The following is a 15,817-nucleotide window of genomic DNA, read 5'->3' as shown; positions in this document are numbered from 1 at the left end:
GACAATCCCCTCCCCTGCCTGGCTGGCCATGCTGTGCCTGATGCCCCCCAGGACACAGGGGGCCCTCCTGGCTGCCAGGGCACTGCTGGCTCAGATTGACCTTGACATTGACCAGGACCCTCTCATCCCTTTCCACAGTGCTGCTCTCCAGCCTCTTATTCTTCAGTCCATACATCCAGGTTTGCCCCATCCCAGGTGCAGAATTCAGCACTTTGCCCTTGTTAAATTTCATATGATTGGTGATTGCCTATCTCTCTAATAAAAAGTGACAGGAATAGCAAGCTTTAATCATAAGATAAATTAAAATGTCTCAAATTTACCAGAAGGAAGAAAATTCAGAAACATTCGTGAAATATATGGGTTTGAAGTGTCTGTATTACATAGCTAATATATGGGAGGTAAGAAGGAGGAAATTGCAATGCACATTATTTAATTGAAAATGCATCCTTCAACAAATTATTTTCAGATAATTGAATATACAGATGACATTGAATATACAGTTGACAGATATTCTTATGAAGATCCTAGCTGTTTTTTGAAAATGTCTTTAATTTTCCATAAATCAGAATCTCTACATAAAATGTAAAATAGTTTAAACCATAATAATTTGTGTTGCTGTAATCTGAAGACAGTATTCTTTTAATGTTTGCAATCCTTTTATAGTATTAATTATCAGTAAAACTGTGTGAAGTTTTATATATTTTGCTCTTTTAGACAATAAACTAAATTTATTTTATTTAAATAAAATAAATAGACAAATGTTGGCTGGAGTCATAGAACCATGCTATACATTTTAAAGAATTATTTTGTGTAAAAAAACCCCAAAATATGAATTATGAATTATCTACAGTTCTGTTGTTAATTGGAGCTGGCAAAAAACTCCACTGTCCTGTAACACTGATGTGAACTGCTGAATGACACACTATACATTAAATGATATTTTCTATGCATGGATCAAAAATTATTAGACAGTTATTTCTTAAAGCAAGCTGAATATATATGTGGGTCAGTAGCTGAAGTAGAGCAATGAGTAAACATAGTAATACATAGTAATAACATAGTAATTCAGGTAGGTTAGGTCAAAAGACCCCAAATTATCTTCTATGCTTTATTATAGATGGGATCAGAAAGACAGGAATAATGTCAGTAGAGGTGAGGTAGTGATAGGAAGCAGAGAAGTGGTCAGGCCTGTATTGTCACTTCTGTTCTTTCACAGCTTACAGGGCATGGATACAAGTGCAGAAAGAACACAAGGTATGATTTTATCAAGAAATCTGGCTGGGGAACAATGTTTTTTCAGGATCATTTCTAAGAGGGTGATGCATTGAATAACAGAGGTCAAAGAGAATGGTTCAGTGGTTTCTGATCACTTTTTTAAAAGCTGTTTTGCAGACCAAAAAGCAATCTGCAAACTTTGATAACATGGTGGTTCCAGTGGCTTGTCTCATATCTCTGTTGTGGTTATAGGTACACAGATTTAATACTTTATGGATTGAATCTCCAAGCAAGGCTTTTAAATGTACCTTGGTTGGAGTAGTTGCTATCTCCCTCTCTGGTGTTTTGCCAAGTAATTCTGTGGAGATCAAAGTTAGTCCAGGGGGTGTCTTCAGGTAGGGTGCTACCTGCTTCTTCTAATTTATAAAAGTTCTGAGTTTGGAACTACCCCAGGCCTTTGTAGTTTTGAGATCACAGATGTAACATCAGGGAAAAGAAAGACACGGCTTTTTTACTGATCAGAAAATGGATGTTACTGAAGTCAGAGAATTCCATAACACAAAACGTGGTAGAAAGTGCTGTTTCAGAAAAGAAAGATCCAATCTCATGGTTTTGTGAGTGTCTGTTTTTCTGAAGCCTCTGTGCTTTTAGTTATACTGGGGAGGGAAACTGTGAAAATACTTGAAAAGCTGCTTCATTTTTCTCCCAAACTGTATCAAAATTGTAGTTACATTTTTCCCTGATTCACTAAGTTTAATATGACTTTTCTAAATGAAGGGAATTCATTAGATACTACAGAAGGAGGTAAAGTGGTTTTCCAGATTTGTTTGAAAGAAAAACTGAATATTGCTATTGGTTTTTAGCATGCTCAAGGATAGGGGTGGGATGCTTTATAAATTCTAAATTAAATAAAGTTCCTGTGGTAAAATATTTTTTTTTTAAATTCTGATCAGCAGTATGTAAAACAAAAATGGGGGAGATGATTGGTAGTGAGGGAACAGAACTGAAATAAAGACATTAATCTGATTGCCTTGACACATGTTATTATTCACTGTACTCATGAAGGAAAAGAAGAGCATTTGAACAAAAACAGATACATGTTCTTGTGACTGAAGGCAGCCCTGTGTATTGGAATGATTATAAATCATCTGAGCAAGAAAACAAAGACAAGAGAACTTTGCTGGCAATATATTGATGCTGAGACTTTCAGTGGAACTGCTGGAATCTGCAGATCTGCCACAGTATAAGGCTGGAATTATTAAGAACTCTGAAGGTGAAAATAGGCTTTATAAAATGAAAGTTGACTCTAAAGGAAAGCAGTAATACCTTCATATTGGGAGTAATTTTGTCCCTTTTATTCCTAGATGAAAATCTGAGAATATTCCATTTAAGTAGCTTCCAAGTAATCTATAAAATAAATACCTCAGTGATATTGTAGTTCTCCTTCACAATAAACATTGCAGACCTATGACACCATGCTTGAAAAGAAAGCAAACAAGTTTTGGGCTACATTAAAATCATCTGAAAGACAGATAATTATCACCTGAATATGAAAAGAGGATCACAAGATAAGTGCAATATACATGTGCGCATGTGTGAGCCTACAGTGTTTAGCATTTGTTGTAACTATTCCATTTGTAAAATTAGTTTTCTAAAGTATATTCTGATTATAAAAATTTATTATTAGGATACCCCTACTTTTACCCTATTTTCACACCATTATTTGCAAAAAAAAAAAAATCTATGGTAGTCAGCACAAAATTCTATTCTGGTTTACTTGTGCAGAAAATATTTTAAATTGTTTTAGATTCCTTCTGTACTACAGGGTTTGTTGGGGGTTTTTTGTTGGTTGGCTGATTTTTTTGCATTCTCTTGTTCTTCAAGTGATTTTTCATGACTTCTACGTTATTCTGCAAAAGTAGAATAATAATCCACAGTATAGTCCGTGTAAGATATTAGAAAAAGTTTTATTATTGCTAAAAAGCAGTGCACTAGAAAAAGAGTAAAAACACCAAGATCACTAACTCAGCTTTATTGGTGTATAGTCCCAGACTATTGTCAAAGGAACCTTTATTGTTACTTTACCTTGAACATATAATATGCATATTGGATGACCAGTATCCGTTTAATAAATATCAGTAATCAAAAATCTGAGGCCCAGCAAAATGAGAGAGAGAAAGGAAATAAACAGAGCAAAGTGTGTGTTACTTGCATTGCATATCTGCTTGCAGGATGGGGGAAATAATGAAATTGAGGTAATGTGTTGTTTCCTCTCTACTAACATTGTCTGTGTGTTCTGTCCTCAGAAATGTCATTAGTTGATGTTGGTTTCTTGTTCTTATTTTTATAAATATCTTGGACACTACCTGTCTTTTCAGAAGTTAATTGCTTAGGTGCATTTTAGTAACAAGCTTGAAATAACTCACTTAGAAAAAATATTGATTTATTTAAGGAAAACCTTCCATCCTGGCATGCTTATGTGTACAAGCATATACGGTTTTACAGTATTTAACTCAGTCCTGCAGCAGCAGTTTAATTCATTTTCAGCAGATGTTCACATAGTTTTCCTGATAAAGATATAAAAAGTGCCTCCTTTTTGTCTCCTATATAATGTGGTATTTTTGCAACTTTTTAACACAGAAAACTGAAAATTTGTTTTTACAGTCATATGCATATATATATTTTTAAGTGGCTCACATCAGTATAGGATCTGAATTTCTCTCTCTATCTCCTCTCCCTGAACTTGTTCCTTTAAGTGCTGCAAACTAAGGACTATCTATCACTGTATGGCAAGCCTCAGAGAAGTACAGGAATAAGCTATAAGCCTGATGTTGCTATGAGACTCCTGGAAGGTCTTTTCATACTAATTTGGAAAGAAAATATAATTTTTTTCAGGAATAATTGATATATATCCTCTGTAGGTCTGTGAGCATGTTTGAAAGCAGTAGTGCTGCTGCACGTGGAGCAATATGATAAACTAGTACAGTTGCCTAAGTTCAGAGAGGGGTTTTGAGTGGCTTTTTATGATGTGCTTTTGGCAACATTGTTGGTACAGAACAAAGGACTGGAGAATCAGAACACTGAAGAAAAAGAGCAGGGAAATAGAAGGTTTTTTTTGGTCAAAGGGTACTTTAAAGGGATATTGGACTAAGCTGAGGGAACATAAACAGGGGTATGAAGCTATGTTAAAGGAAGAAATTCTGAATAGCTATGTGTAAATAGGTAGTTTAGGGACTGAAATAGTCCACTGGAGGTGATGAAGGAGAAGCAGCTTTTGGACTCTTTACTTTCCACTGTAGCCTCTAGACATGGAGAGGCCTGCTTTACCTTCTGCTCTGTACTGCAGAGGTGGGCTGTGAACCATGCTGCTTCTTTATTTCAAAAACTTACTATTCATACCATATGACTCATGCCAGCTGTAGGAGTTGAAGGGATTACCATTGGAGCAGCATGAATTCCTTGTCCTGTGTGTGTGTTTTGAAATACTACATATTTTTGGGTTCTAGAGATCTGAGTTAAAGTACGCTTTTTGTTGTAGAAAGACAGAAGTTATCACTAAGCAACCTTAACTCTGTGCTTATGACATTTTTATCTGTATATATTCAGATTCCATACAAAACAATAAAATGCTGTTTAGATTTAGTTCACCTAAGCCTATGGGGCATCCTGGGAATTTTGGGGCATTTCTTCATCTGCATCTTGAGAAGTTTCATTGCATGTTTTTCTCTATTAGGAATTTCCAGCATTTCCCCAGTCATGAGAGTTTTGGTTTTGTACAAAAAAAATAAAACTTTTGTGGAAAGGTAGGAAAGAAACCATAATTTTCTATAACAACAAAAAGATTAAGACTGTGTCAGTGTGTTGTGTGAGGGAAGCCATCTTCACTCTTTCTCTAGCTCAATGTGTAACCAGCATTTTGGTGAGTCTGAAGGTGAAAGATGGTTGCTTTTCCATCATATCATGTTACTGAGTGTTATTAAAGTAAGTGCAATCAAAAGAATGCAAGAGAAATAGTCTTCAGTAATAGTGAGCAAGACTTGGACTTTTTCTGGGTTTTGTAGGGTTTTCTTCCTAAAAAGATTAGTGGGGTTTCCATAACCAAAACTCAAGCGCTTTAGTCTTCCTCTTGCATGATGCTACATTAAATTAGTTTTTTTCAAGCATTCTTTTTTGTAATCATGTTCATATCTCTTTTTAAGTTTTTATCACATTTCTCCAAATAATTTTTATAGTATTTTAAGTACTTTGACTGTCTACAGCTGTACTACCAGAAAAGAAGTCATTGTAAGTTGCTTAACATTTCAGTGAAAATAAAAACTATGTAAAGAAAGAAAATACATAGTTCATGTTGCATGATCAAAAGTTAGTAAATTGCCCTATAGTTTCCAGAAGTTAAAATAAATTCTGCAGTCATGCAGCTGTGTATGTAGCTCCCAGCATGCTGGAAACATAAAGAGATCTTTCCAGCTTAGCTATAAAACTACTTTCACAGAAACAATGGCTAAATAAGACACTGGTACAGACTGCAAGCAAGGAGTTCTTGCAGTTGTCTCCCCTTTACACATTTTCCAACATGCAATGATTTGCATTCCCCAGCTATGAGATAAGTAAACAGTGATTTTGACATAATAAAACTTTGAACTCATTTGTGACTCATCCCTGCATTAAAGACAAAGGATGTTTTTCTCCTCTTCCTGCCCATAGGATACAGCTGAGAAATTCTATTTAACATCAGCTGAAATTACTGAAAGCTCTTTGGCTAAATTCAGGAGTTGGATCAAGCAGGTTTTGTCTTTGAACTATACTCTGAACAGAACAAATATTTTTTTTCCCTTTGCCTTGGCATTAAATGAGATATCACCTATTAATTTTCCACAATCAAAGCAGTGAGAATATTAGCATCAAAAGAAATTGACAAATAATAAATGATTCTTCTTCAAACTGACTTCCTTTACACCTGGTCTTCTATAAGGCAATACTGCATGTACATGCTAGAATAGTAGACAAGTCTTTACAAGATTGTAGCCTGATCTCTCAGTTTTATTATCTGTATTCTAAAATATTATTTATGATATATTGTGAATTGTTTACACATTCCACTGAGGTTCCACAGATAAATGTTTATTATTTACTAAGGATATTTTCCTTAATATTGTTAATATATATGTTAATTATTTCCTGTAATATTTAATATCCTTAATCTGCATACACTACTCTTCATAACTACAGTTTCATTAACAAAGTGGGGAGAGAATGTGTTTGTACCTGCATACAGCTTTTTAATCAGTAGCTTCTCTCTTTCTCCTTTAACTTTTCTAATATGGCTTATTTATTAATAATCCTTTACAGAAGAAACAGAGAACGAAGGATCTGTCCCAGCTGTTTCATTCATACAACCCATATGATCATAAGGTAAGAAAAAAATATACTATCTCAGTTTGTTGTTAAGAAACATTCCAAACATTTGTGGTAACTATATTTCTTGTTTGATGCAAAATTGAGGAGAAATGATAAAATTGAAATTGCTGAGCATGTTACTTAAATTCTGCTGTCACATAAATGTTTCTTTGTTTCTTTAAGCCAAGCTTGAAAAGGTGCATTTTCTGATTGGTGAAACCAGTGACTCGCATTAACCTCGTAGAAGTATAATTTATAGGCTGGCATTAAATCCTGCAAAGTGACCGCATGTGGTATTGGATTCCCCTCTTTTTTTTTCTCTGTGTTTAGGAACTGTGTTACCCTAGAGTATGTTGCTTGGCCTGTTGTGTCAATTAGGCCCTGAGATACATGATACTAATGAATTATCTATTGATCACAAAAGCATCATTCAAAGAGGCTGCTGGGTGAACAGCCTGGTGGTTGTCTTGGGGAAGAAATAGAAACACGCATCATTAGAACTTGTTTCTAACATCTAGGGGAAAAAAGAGGGTCCTTTCTCATTGCAATGTGAAATTAAAAAAAATAAAGTTGTTACAAGAAGATTTTGGAGACCCGAGAGACAGAGATCACAGTATTTCTGTGCTATAGCTATGTCATGGGGTTCTTCTGGATGTTATGCTGAAGAGAGCATTAAGCAGCAGACTGAAGGAATTTTGAGTAAGTTTTAAAATATTTTCATGGTGTTCCTCCTATCTCTGATGCCTCTGTGGGCATATTCTTATAACAAGTGCACAAAACCCTTTAAAAATTTGTCAGCAGTATGAGATGTCTGTCTTTGCTGCTTCTGTTTTGAGAAGTGTGAGTGATTTTGCAAGTATCCATTAAAACAAAGAAAGATTTGAAACATTTCTGTTGTTGTTGTTGTTGTTTAGACATTGCAAAGGAAAGTTCTGAACTCTATCTCTTCTTTTCCTGGCCATTTACCAAACATATTGGAAAAAACAGCTAGGTTTTATATTTGGGAGAAGGTGGCAGAAGTATGTATGTGCATCTATCTCTTTGTAGGAACACATGCACATATGCAACATATGTGTAACTACACATATGTCAATGAGAAGCACAGTGTGTAAATGAATGGATTAAATTTATCAGGCAGGTTGTTGCTGGAAGAGTTCTGTAGTTACCAGCCACTTGAAACTTTAGTTTAAAAATACATTGTAAAACAGCAGTTATATTCCATAGCTTTAATAATTTCAAGTTAAATTCATCTCTGCTTAGTACTTCTTTTATAAATAGTCTCACATTATTTACAAAGATTGGTGAAGCTGATACTAATGGCCTGTGAAAATGGCCTTAATGGAGAAACATGAAGAATAAAGGAAACTAGTGTGATAACATTTTGAATGGGATTGTTGCTCCTTTGAATTGAAACATTTCAAGGTAAATGTAATAGTAAGTCAATTAAGATCTAATAAGGAGATGCAACTGGTGAACAAGAAACTTTGATATTCCTCTCCATGCCTTAATTCTCCTGTACAAAACACTTTTTATTCATAGTACAAGGAAATTCCATTATTCTTTTATTAGCACTTTTAATGGAACTTGGCCATTTGTAACTTCTGCTGTCTTCCTGCTCATATCCTTTGTGGCATTATATCAAAGTATTCTCAAATGATTTTGGCTGCAGTTGTGAGGACTTCTACACTCTTTACAAATTAGTCATCACACAATGTGGAATGGAATAGAAATGCTTAAATATATTCGCTTTTGATCTTTGTTTTAGGACCATTAATATATTATTAAAAGTAGTACAATTGTTTGATGGGTGATTTTTGTACCTCCACTCTTTTGTTGCTTCCAAGCATATTCTGTATATATCTGAGAGTACAAGTGCAGGGGAAAGGACAAGTGAAAGTTTGTATTAAAGTTATGGCCTTTCCATATTTTCCATTAGACAGTGAAGGTTTTCCTTCTCCTAACTACTTCCTATTTGTAGGCTGCAACAAGTTCACTGCAGATTTCTTGCTCTGTGCTTTTAATTTCCACCTCAGCTTCCAATTTCATGAGTGTTGCAGTCTAGGGGAGGGCTTTTAATTTTTGTATTAAATCTAACATTAGTTGGGAATACAGTTATTTCTACTGGAGGTGTGTATTAGCTTTGCTCTAGTTCTATTTTGTTCTGTTTACATGGCCAAAGGATTTGAGGGCAGGACAGGGGCACATGTTGTTTGCTATTTTGTAGATCATTTTCAGGAAGTGTAAAAAGATTTCATAATGACTTTGTGAAAGAGTTGGTGATGCAGGATCATGGCATGAGTGATTGGAATTAGTGGCTTCCAGGATTATTTCTTTCTTGATTAAACAATTTTTCTCTGAGAACCTTTCTGAAATAGATAAGAAGAAAACTTAAGGGTAAGTTTGTGCTTAGTAGTAGTAGTTAAAACAGATGTGAAAATCTCATTAACTACAGTGGCTTAAACAAGACTTGCTACAAAGATTTGACAGTACTTCATCTTTTTAGGATGAGATATCTCACAGTAAGGAGAAAAATTAATCAGAACATCAGAAAGTGTTCATTCTTCCATGCTTGCATTTCACTCACTAAACCAGAAAGTGATATTTTGATGAAGTAGCTATACTAACCTTACTAACCTTGTTACTATTTATGCATGGTCAGGAGGCCAATAGCTCTTAGAAACAGTAACTGTCCCCCTGAAAATGTTACCTCAATATATATTTTCCAATCTAGTGTAACTTACAGCATCCTGAAAGACATTTAAATGCTTGTGGGTCTTCATTCCCAGATGAAAACCAAGGACTTTTATAGATGTGGAAACAAGGATTTACTTTCCCTTCCACTTCCAGGTGTTGAGTTTTATCTTTTATCCAATGAGGCCTTAATTCAGCAGCAGAGGAGGCAGAGCTTTCAAATTCCTCCTGCAGAAGGAATGGAAAAGAAGGAGAGATACTCTGCTGGTATCAGGAGAGAATAAGCTGAGCTCCTGTATTCTTTAATTCCTAAACAAGTGTAAATTACCATCTAGTTGCCCTTCTCATTATTCAGATAAAACCATTCAACAGCAAATCTCAAAAATTGCCCATTATATACTTCTCCTATCCAGGCAGATTTGATCCTTCTCTCTTTTACCTAGTGTTACTGAAATGCTTTACAGAGCCTCTGACTACAGAACCTGCAGGTCTTTCAGATACTGTGCCACAGACAAAGCTCATTTTAGCCATTTTTGCATCAGTCTTTAATGCCCAGCAAATATATTGAATTCTTCATGTCAGGCACATAAAAAGAACTGCCTTTTCTCAGTTTTTTTCTTTTGTTGTTCTTAAAATAAGTATCTTCTAAAATTCTTTCTTTTCAGAACTAAATAATTAGTTAGTTCTTTTCTGAACTAACTTAGGAAATGCTGAGCAATATCTTGTTCCAGGTGTGTGATTGCCATTTATTCAAACTTATTTCAGCTGGCATGTGTAAAAATACATAGCACTGTGGTTTTAGATTAAGCCATTCCTTGTTCTGAAGTACTTGCTTTTCCATGTTTATGTAGAGTAAAAATATGTATGGTCTGGCTTTCTTGAGAGTTGAGTTCTGATTGTTGTGTATCTTTTCTCTAGTTAGCCATAGAACAGCACATCCAGTTTTAAATACAGTTAATCTTTTTCTAGGACCATCAGAAAAAGATTATAAAATTGACATCCTCATAAAGCTTTACCAACAACAACTTTAATGTTTTAAAATGTAAAAGTAGATAGTTGAGAAGCTGTATTCTGCCAGTTTCCTGCATGCTCACTTAATTCACTTAATGAAAGATAATGTTTGCACACAAGTAATTTCTGCTGAATGTTTTTTGTGTGTACACTGTGAGGTTTCACTTTTCACACAGTAAGAATTTTATTCTGTCTGAAGTAGATATTTAGCTCAGAAATAATGGAATTTGAGCACTCTCTGAAATTACCCTTGCTCTTTAAAATTTGTGAGCCAGTTGTTTTTAAAGCTGGTAAAGTAGCTGTTATAATAGTTTACCTGGTCAAAACAACAGGTTTTAAGCTTAATAGGAGTTTCAGGGTCCAGTATGCACCTAATGGCCAAATTCAGAAGTGCAGAGCGCTAGTTCCATTTCTTTTTGTCAGATGAGTTTAAGCATTCAGTCTAGCCCTGGAGTGATTGTTTAAAACTATAATCCTCAATTTTTGCTCCGCAGAAGAACGTTTTTACATATTGTAATCACAGTATATCAGAACTACTACACATTTTGCTGCCTTGCTTTCTTGGGAGGGTACCCGGGGATACCTTAGGGCATGTCCGTACACGCCTCTGGCAGCACGGGGCTGTTACACTGAGAAATCCCCTGGGAGTTGTGCTTAAAACTCAGCTCCTTCTTTGCTTCTGCCTTTTGCAGCCTGAATCTCTTGCTGTACAACATATATGAATAAATATATGAAAAAATAAGGTCATGTCTTATCGCTTTAGAGATTTATTTTAGCATATACTGTGTCCAGCCCAGTAAGAAGTATAGTCAACACTCATATGATTTGAAGAGTTTTTTGAGAGATTTTCTCCCAAAATGAAGGTGTGCTCAGGATTAAAAAAAATAGTTGCTATTTCAAAATGTGCTGTAATTGATGAAATTCTGCTAAAATAGTTGTAAAATCTTTAAGCCTCATGCTTCTAATGTTCTTTAATAATGTATTCTGGAAATGTTAAAACATGCAAAAGAGCAAAATCCCGTAGACAATGCCTGTGTGTTTGGCAAGTTATATGGACCAATGTGTTGTGATACACAATTAGGTGACAGAAAATATTTTCTTGGTTTTTTGAGGATTTTTTTTGTCAGCTCTTAGCCTCATAAGCAATTTTGGGAACCAGGGAGTTATGTCCTGTTGTCTTTGATAAGGGTAGATATGTGCATAATTCACTCAAGGAACATTATTGACAAGATTATAACAAGGCTATGCTTAAGGTACTAATGGCTGCTGCTACTTAAAAGACCTATGATGTTTTCAAGCAATTATTTCAATAGTACACAGACCTTATGCTTAATGGAAAATAAATAATCGAGTGTCAGTTTCCTTAAACTGAGGTTTCTTCTGCTGCATTCCTTAGCTCTCCTGGACAGTTGACATTTTATGTCAGAAATTTTTCAAAAATTAACATTGAAATAGGCTGTAAGTAATGAGGGGGTGAAACTATTTTCACAGTGAAGCAGGCAGGGGCCACTATGAAACAGGTGGGATGTCTTCTGGCTCTGCCTTAGGAGGCATGTCTGTATGCTCCAAGTGGTTTTCATTGACAATAACACAGCATATTAATCATGGCCATGCCCAGGGCTGTGGCATTGTTTAGGAATCATCATGGGCACCTGTGTGAAACATAAAATATTGGAAAGCAAGTGTAAAGTACCAGGTGAAGGGTGAGGGTTTGGAGTCAGTTGGCTTCTGATAAAAAAAACCTGTTAAGTCCTGCATTCCTTCCACCTCTGTGCTGTTCTGGTGGCCTCTGGGAAAAACAGACTGTGGCAGGAGAATGGAGGGTGTGGTGGTGGCACTGAGAACCAGCAAAACTGTCTTCACCAAGATGAGGACTCTTTATCCCAACAGCAGAAACAGGGGGAGATGGGAAGTCAATCACTTAAGTTGGGACTAGTTTTCCTACTGATAAGCTGCTTTCTTTCATTTTTCTCCCATGTACCAGGACTCCTTCACAAATAAGCCAATTTGAACCAAAGAAATTCTGATGTCTATTGAATGAAGCCACTCTAACTAAAATGTCTGATGTTGGCTAACTTCCTAATGGCAGGCATCACCACACTACTCTTGTTAATTAGACCCTAAAACTATTTTTTGAAGATGCGTCTGCACTGTGGGACAACATGTTTCATAAGAGGACATTTAAATCGACATCTTGGACACCTGTAGAGTTGGAAGTATTGCTGTGGGAGTAGCTGAGTAGGACTAAAATGTAGTTGCAACGCTAAACATGTGGCAGGTGAGATTAACATCTTTCTGTGTTCATAGTTCCAGATCTCTCAGACTTGGACATCTTACATGTTTGCTGCTGTCATCTTCAAAAGCTACTGGCATTAGGAAGTGGTTTGTTTTACATGTGAAGCATGGCATTTAGCATGTTTATGTAAACCAAATTTGGATGATTTTTGGAGGCTGGAAATGGGAAATTACAGAACTGCTGAAACCACAAGCAATTCTTATTGTTTTTCATAAGGACAGTAATGCTTCTCAGTTATTAACTGTGTTTTGTAAGATGTGTGGTGGGAATACTGTGAATGTGTAGGTTTTACTTTTGAGCCAGAAAAAAAGAAAGCAGTTTTTGTGGTACTCTGTCAGCCTTCAGATTTTTTTGGTAATTACTTGGATATATGATCCTGGAAAATAACAAAAATCCTTTTAACCTGCTTTTTATTTATTCCAGGAACAGCATTGTACTGAATTGTAAGGCAACTGTGAGGTTGCAATGCCTGTGATATAAGCCATGATCTGAATTTTCTAAAGGAGGTGCTCTGATTTGTTGTTTTGTAAGATGAAAAGGTTTTTTAGGTTATTGCTCAAAAGGGCCAGAGCCTTTTGCTATCTCCTGCCTTGAAATAGATTTTGGGTTTAATTTAAAATCTCAGATGTCAGATATGACCACTTTTTATGGAAATACTCTTATTGTAACCTACATCCATTCTTCTCTGTTCTCTTCTCTCTTGTTCAGAGCTGCTGTTTGGAGGAGGTTACATAAAGCTGTTTTGTGCTCTTGATATGATGTGAGGCTTCAAAGAAGACTACTGAAAGAGAAAAGCAATTTCTATTTGGAAGAGCCATGCAGTGGCCTCGTGCTAATGGCACACTTGAGCATTACTTGATGATAGTGAAGAAAATCTAATTGTCTCAAAAGCTCCTGCTTATTCTTGACTTAACTCTAAGCTACGTTTAAGTTTGTGCCATCTGTAACACAGAGTGAGCTAATACAGAGATAGTTTAGAAAGGGCTGTTCATACACCAGGAACTGTTTCAGGGTTTGTAGAGAATAGGCAAAGAAACAAGGCAAGCACTGCAACAAAAAAGCTTTCTTCTCCATTGTATATGCTGTAGAAAAATACATATTTGCTCTGTCTTGATTCTGTAGCTGAAGTGTTGTGATTAAGGAATTGCAGTCTTATTTGAAGTGCACATTACATCCAGAAAATCATGAAACAAAGAACCCAATTCCTGAATTTGTTGCTCTAAAACCAATGCTTTCTTGGTTGGTTTTGTTTTAGACAAAACCTAGACTATATGCAGACAAGTATACACATTATTAGTAGATATGATTAATATTTTGGTTAAATCCATATTTAATGCTAGTAACTTTTGCTGTAGTTGGACATTTAAAGCATCTAACCTTGTCTGATGCTAACCGAATTGTTTGGGATTGTTACCTCTATTCCAGAACAGAGGCTTTTCCTGTTTTAGGATAGAGAGGTGTTTTTTCTATCTTTTTTTAAATGGCCTTTCAAAAAATTATTTAACAGTAGTCTGTTAAATCATGTTTGTATCTATACACAAAGGTGTACCTGTGCCATATGTTGATGTTTGTACTTAAGTGTTGAACAAGGTTTCACAGATGTATTACTGAAATATCTTCATTAGTGATCTTGACAACAGTTTTAATAAATGAACTCATGAAATCCACATAAATCCTTCACCCCATGTAAAACCACTCTTCCAGTTAAACAGTTTTAAAATAGTGGTTATTTACTTCACAGTTTTTCTCCTTGGTACAGCTTGTAAATGCTACCTGGTACAGTAGATTGCCTGAAATAAAGATATTCTACTCCAAAAGATATTGAAACATAAAGTGAGACAAGTTTTACAGTGACATTAAATACATGCCATATCAACTTAAGGAAAACAAATTCTTTGATGCCCATTAATCCTCTTGCTATTTTCTGGAGAAAGACATTACCTTTTGCTTCATGTCTTGTATCATTTATATGCCTTGTCCATCATTGATTGATCTGATACTGAGACAAAAAATACAAAAAAGAAAGGTTTTAGAGTTTTTCAAATTAGTTGCTGGAAAACCTTGGCATCACAAAAAATAAACAGGCTGCTACAGTTTTTTAAAGCTCCCTTCAGTCTTGTGTTAGCATCAAAATCACGTCAAAATGTGATGGAGTGTATAACTAGCCATGGGCATTTCAAGTTCAGGTATCTTTCCTTCTCTATTCCTTAAGACCACATTTGACCTTTTCCTCTCTGGCTTTGCAGTTTGTAGTGGATTGGATTTCCTAGTTATCTCCCACTTTTTCCCATTTCCAACCCCTCCCTTTTTCTTTATTTTATTGCCCTTTCTCCCCTCAAAAAATAAAAGGGTTTTTCCTTTATGTAGTCTACCTTCTTTCTTTTGCTTTCTTTCTTTCTTTCTTTCTAATTATTCTTTCTTTAATATCTTCTTCAGGTACTAACATTGCATTCTCACTCTTTTTTGTTCACCTGCCCTTCTGTTTTTCTTGATTATTTTCCTCTTTATGGAGCCACTTAGCTGTACCATGGCATTGAAGTGGCTGTGGGAGGGGAAGGCATCAGTGCATCAAATATAGCAGTGCATGAGCACAGTGTTGTGGAAACCCATCCACAGAGGTGGTAGTACAGCTCCCCATTATTCAAACTTTGCTATTGATGTAAGTATTCATGTGACCAAGCTCTTGGACTTGCCTGCTTTTATTTAAGCACTAACCAAGAGACCGAAGTTTTGGGAACTTCACTGGTAGATTTGATAACTGTGCTTATGTTCAGATCCCCATCTTCTCACTGGAAATCTGTGTACTGTAATTAATTTGACATAGTATTTAAAATTTTAGATGTTAATCAAGTAGGCATCAGTACTTCTATTACTGGAATATTTTGAGTAGTCTTCTGGTACCTGAAATCTTGGGTAGATTTTTACTTTCTTCCATGGAGTGAGAATATTCCATTTCTTTTTCTTCTTAATTATTCCTGTGTAAAATCATGTTTTATTGACCCTTTGACATAAAGTTGTGAAGGAGATGTGGATTTTTTGGCTTTTTGTCTGAAAATAAGGTGTAATTTTCTGCACAGACTTGCATATATGCACATACACACATCTACAAAACCCCATAATTAACAAAACCTTTGATTTGAGATTGATTCCAAGTATCATCCAGAAACAATCTGGTATATTTTGCATAAATCATGCTAGGATAGGATC

At 35.5% G+C, this 15,817-nt stretch overlaps 1 protein-coding gene across 2 annotated transcripts in view; it reads left to right on the top strand.

Moving 5' to 3' along the window:
- Window positions 1-15,817, top strand: part of CDKAL1 (CDK5 regulatory subunit associated protein 1 like 1) — a 379,738-nt gene that overhangs the window by 285,272 nt on the left and 78,649 nt on the right. For both annotated transcript variants that reach the window (XM_036400051.2, XM_036400056.1), the window contains exon 13: window positions 6,565-6,627. In XM_036400051.2, the coding sequence (XP_036255944.1) occupies window positions 6,565-6,627 (63 nt within the window). The remainder of the gene's footprint in view (window positions 1-6,564; window positions 6,628-15,817) is intronic.

Source organism: Molothrus ater, chromosome 1, assembly GCF_012460135.2.
Source record: "Molothrus ater isolate BHLD 08-10-18 breed brown headed cowbird chromosome 1, BPBGC_Mater_1.1, whole genome shotgun sequence".
Lineage (NCBI taxonomy): Eukaryota > Metazoa > Chordata > Aves > Passeriformes > Icteridae > Molothrus > Molothrus ater.
Note: the sequence above shows the minus strand (reverse complement) of the source record. Positions and strands in the feature narration are given on the sequence as shown.